General features: G+C 44.4%; 1 protein-coding gene across 1 annotated transcript in view; it reads right to left on the bottom strand.

The window, feature by feature from the left end:
* Positions 1-3,668: 3,668 nt before the first annotated feature.
* LOC111949998 (cadherin-like and PC-esterase domain-containing protein 1) overlaps positions 3,669-5,281 on the bottom strand; it is a 125,086-nt gene continuing 123,473 nt past the window's right edge. The window contains 2 exon segments of the mRNA XM_070434313.1: positions 3,669-3,997; positions 5,176-5,253. Coding sequence (XP_070290414.1) covers positions 3,755-3,997; positions 5,176-5,253 — 321 coding nt within the window. The 3' untranslated portion in view covers positions 3,669-3,754.

Genomic DNA, 5,281 nt, shown 5'->3' with positions numbered 1-5,281 from the left:
TCTCAATCGTGATATCTCGAGCAATTCAAGTAAAAACATCCACGGGGAGAGAGCAGAGGACGGGGCGAGATGGTGCTTCCAATCACGTGTCTCGGCGGCCAGTAGTAGCCTACATTGGATGGGATGATAAGTTCGCGACGGTGTTCCCCAAAAGCGCAGGACAAATCATGTTGTATCTTTGCCTGGGAGAACACACACGAGTCTCTATGCGGCGCGCTCAGGTCGGATTGCGCACCCGTGGATTCAGATTACAACGCCGTCAATGTCCTCGAGATATTGCGGACGCGAGAAAGAAAAACCTAATGCATGTCAGGCGAGAATAAGATATTCCCTCTCCGGTAAATTCCTTGATTAACGAAACTCTTGAGTAACTTGAATGCATAAATATTTATAGATAGGCTTAGCATATTATATACCATAACTTAAGTTGTTGTATAAACATGGCCTGTTGATGAATTTTGAATTGAATACAATTTAAGTTTCGCAACTAATCCTTTATGACAGACCATATTTATATATTTATCTATAATCATATTTATGATTTCATAGCAGATGGTTTCCTAATTTTAAGATTCATTATAAATCTACAGTTAGAGAAAATGATCCCTAATGAATTTTTAACACATCGAATCATCCTCTTGAGTTCCAATTTTTGTTTTCCGGTGCTCGTGAATTGGTACTTTCGTGTAGGTTAGAAAATTTAGGAATCTCATTCTTGCCAGGCAATGTATAGCTTAATAATAAAGGCTTGATTCAAATGCACGACAATTAACCAACATTGCCCCTTGTGTACAAATCTGTTTGATGCAAAATGTTAATCACTATTGAATTGTTAGCCTCTTTTCCTGAATAATAATCATACATATGTACAGTCAGAGAGAATTTCGACGAGACAATTTAATGACAATTTTTAAAAGGGTTGACTGACCACCTTTTGTTGAGTATAAATTGGACTGGGTTATAGGCGGTATGTGGGAGACGAGGTGAGGTCTATCAGCCCCATCGAAATGTCACAACCCCCCCCCCCCCAAGCTTTCAATTCCCGACTATAACCGGTGGCAGAGGAGAAGGTCTGGTTGAAATTTGACATCAGAGGTCGGAACCGCAGTGCAGGGCAGAGTCTACCATTCCTCCTTGGCGCGACAACAACCCAGGCGGCAGGCCCACCGTCTTCAGGGCMGGTACATGTGCCCGAAAGGCTAGCCTTTGTCTATAACCTTTTACATTAACCTTCCTTTCGATCGAGACTGTTGCGTCTACCTTACTCTATTCCCTCGCCCACTCAATGCTGTTATTTAGCCACATGTCGCACAAGACCATTCCATTTGACCATTCAACACTTTACGCACGCACTTGACTTTGTATGCGTTCCCTTTATTTGATCTACACACTGTAAAACCAACGTTTTTAACAAATATGGAAATATTTTCCATATATCGTTACATGTATTACATTTCATTGCGGTCATATAACCGTGTTAATAACGTTTTTTAGATAGGCCTAGGCTACATCATTTGAACACACCATTTTCAGTGTAAATATGCCTAAATAAAATGGACTGATAACTTTCTGGAATAAGGCTCTATCATGTCGTTGACCTCAAACACGATTTAGGCCTGCATTTAAATCTACATTAGTTTTACTTCTCGATCGTGTTGCTCGATCTCTGCCCAGATCACACGGTGGGTAGGGTGATTGGATGRGTCGGATTAGCGGGACATGACTGCAAAGAGGAGTCAGACAGGGCACATTACGCGCAAGACGGAGTTAAACCACATTACACCGACAACCATTTTATTATAGCACAGTTGTAGCCTAATTGAACATTTGTCTCCCRAATTATGTCCTTCTGAACGAGGTGACGCATGTATAGGCCTATGCGGGACAAGAAATTATGAAACTCTGGTCTTGGTGGCACGAAGGAAATTACAAAACGAAGAAGGAAAACAAGAGCGCGCCTCTGCCCATCTTCCTCAGAGCATCACACGGCTTCATACCTCTGCATGGTTGAATTGGGATGATGACTGTAAAAGGATTTGTCTAATACTGTGCGCAAACAGCATGTACAGGCTTATCCTCACGTTGTGCACAACTTAAAGAGGAAATATGCGATGCCAACATCCTAATTGTTTACAAGCTAGGGCTTTGTGGAACTTTTAAAATACAGTTTCATGCTTTCAGAACATAGTTTCTGGACACAAAGTTAAGTTAAGAAAATATATATTTTAATGTGAGAGTATTGTATCGGAATAACTCTTATATGTACCATCTGGAAACACAACGCTGAAGTTAGTGCCATTTGAAGATACATGTTCTTTAATAATAATAAATTAATAGTGTTGATAATATTTAGCATGAAGAAAATATGTCTTTCTGTTTTTTTRCCCCTTCAGTTTTCCTTCAAAATCACTGAATCAAATGATTAGGTTTGCTATCAATGTTCCATGGGACCACTAAACAGAGCTAAGCAGGTAGTCTCCACTCCTGTGTGTGTGCATGTGTTTGTGGCTATCTGTTACAATTACCTTCATCTTCACCAGCTCAGTTCCCTCCATACAAATGATCAGAGGACAGATCAGACAATATGTATAAATACATAGCATACATTACACTAGTCCTTCATTAGCATGTCAACAATATGCTGCATGTAAAKCATTATACACTGATTATCAACATTATAGGCACGAATAAACAGATGTAGAAAAAACATGTAGAAATATAAGAAAATCATAACATAAGACATTCGCTTGAAGAATAGCTCAGCTTTCGTCACATCTTTGGCATAGAATAGAATACGCTGTGGTGTCCACAGGACACGCGGATGGATGAGGTACTGTATATGAGGAGGAACAGCTGGATATCCAAAAGTCCCTCCGATGGCGAGAGATAGGCTTTCCTGATGCACAAAGGCACACATCAAAAGTGGTTCTCGAACCTCTCCTCGGGGACCTCCAGACGTTTCACAATGTTGTTGTAGCCCCGAACTAGCTCACCTGATTAGTTGACAAGTTGAATCTGAATCAGGTGTGCTAGCTCTGGAATACATCAAACACATGGGATTGCCGGGGGTACACGAGGAGGGGATTGAGAACCAATGCTGTAAAACATTTCAACAACGTTTCCACAACTATAAAACTATACAATTGTAAGGGTTTGTGCTGGAGCGTTGAGGAAGCATTGTCGGTTGGTGGGAGAGCAAGGCTTACATGTGGGATGTACACACGACACACTCCTTCAACAGTCACTCTCGCTCTCCTCTTTATTCTTTCTCCAGCTGCTTCCCTCGTCTTTTGGCAGTAGGCGAGCGATCCTCCTCTTCGACCATCTGGAAACCTCTACCTAGCAGAGGTAGCGGTCACATGACAGGGGGCCCAGTGTGTGGGCCAATCAGAGGAGGTCTGTGTGACAGACAGTGGTGATGTCTGTCACATGGCTGACAGTCAGGACTCCCTGTTTACTCCAGCACTTCCTCGGACGGAATGACCTCTCATTGTTTTAGAGAGATGCTTGTATGGACACACACACACACACCACACACACACACCCACACACACACACACACACCACACACACACACACACACACACACACCAACACACACACACACACACACACACCACACACACACACACACACACACACACACACAGAGAGACACACACAGAGACACACACATGCACGTTAGTCCGCAAGGACACAAGTACACACACACACAGACACACTCACACACAGTCAGTGGTGGTGAGGGGTGGGTCTAGTTTCCCGTGTCTCTCACACACAGTCTGCTCAGCAGGATCTGCGAGTACACCTGGTTCACCGCTCCTCTCACATGATAGGTGGAGGAGTTAGACCCCGCCCACTGGTCCTGGTGCTGCAGGGTGGGCTGATCACTGAACCCGGTTCCAGTTCCACTGGTTCTGGTTCCAGGTTCCTCGCCGTGTCGAAGGAGCTTCATCTTCCTGTGTAGCGGAGCCTTGGAGAACGACAGCTTTTCAACCTTCAAGGAACACAGCGAGGAGAACCACGTCAACACCTCACCTCTAACACAACATCTACCTACTGACATTACACGGTAACAAGGTAACTAGACCATGGCCAGAGCTTGTACTACCGGAGGCTAGCTAACGTTGCCTGGGGTGTCACGGAACAGAACAGAGCGCAAACCCATCGTCACAGTCTGGGGTTCCTTTAATATAAARCACACTGGAACAATCCAAGCCTGACCTAAATCCTGAGATGACAGAAACCCTGTCRATCCCCTCAGGGGCTTGGGTTCGACATAACTACACTCATGGATGCCATACACCTTCTGGCTTCCTTATGGYAAACCCTGTTGTCACTTAAGACCCATACGAACTGGGAGGGGAGGGGCGGGGGTACAGAGGGGGGCACATGCCCTCGTATATATGACCGAAACCACTTCACAAGCGCCCTGSMGCCCAGCTGCTACCAACGTGGAGCTTTACTGCCCAATAAAACCCGGCCTAACGGCTAATTACTGATTAACCGATCCATGGGACAATTTTATAGCTGAATTAAAACAAGTGACTGTTCTTTATACAGGGAGCTGGAGAGGGGGSAGAAGGGGATTGTGTGTGTGTGTGTGTCTGTGTATGTGTGGTACAGCAGGATTTCCTTCTAGAAAGCTCCCTGACATGGAGGGGGATTGTTAAATCAAGAGGGCATAAGAACCGATTTCCTCTGGGCCCAGAAAATGGCAGTTCGGTATTTGGWTCTACCGTAGGGTTAAAGCCCAGGATTATTTAAGCCCAAAGATTCCCTCCTGGTAAATCGGCGTGMGCGCGAACAGTAATAGCAAGTATCCATAATAAAGTTATTTCAGAAATTACAGTCGGAGAGGGAGAGGGAGTCCATGGGGAAAGAACTTGCTGTGGATCTAGCTGTGCTCCCTGGTCACTGAGGTTTAGACAAACCATTAGTTATAATTGGTATCAATTACTGTATCCAGAGAGAGACATGCGATACCTGTGTTAAAGTGTTGGTAACATTGTGCTGTGATTTGAATAACTGACTAGGACGTAACCAAATGCTGAGAATGAATARAAACTARGATAAACAAAATGAACATGCTGAATTTCAATAAGGGTGGGGCAAGAACTTGGGGTACTGTCGTTTTTTTTTAGACGAGGGTGAAGGCGGGTTGAGAGGGGTTACCTCATGAAAATGGCAGGCGCACCGTCCCTGCAGGAACTCTTTGTAGCGGCCCATGGTGACACTGAATGTGTCTATGACCTCATACCCATAGTGCTTTGCGGCGGTG

The sequence above is a fragment of the Salvelinus sp. IW2-2015 genome, linkage group LG3 (assembly GCF_002910315.2).
Source record: "Salvelinus sp. IW2-2015 linkage group LG3, ASM291031v2, whole genome shotgun sequence".
Taxonomy (NCBI): domain Eukaryota; kingdom Metazoa; phylum Chordata; class Actinopteri; order Salmoniformes; family Salmonidae; genus Salvelinus; species Salvelinus sp. IW2-2015.
Note: the sequence above shows the minus strand (reverse complement) of the source record. Positions and strands in the feature narration are given on the sequence as shown.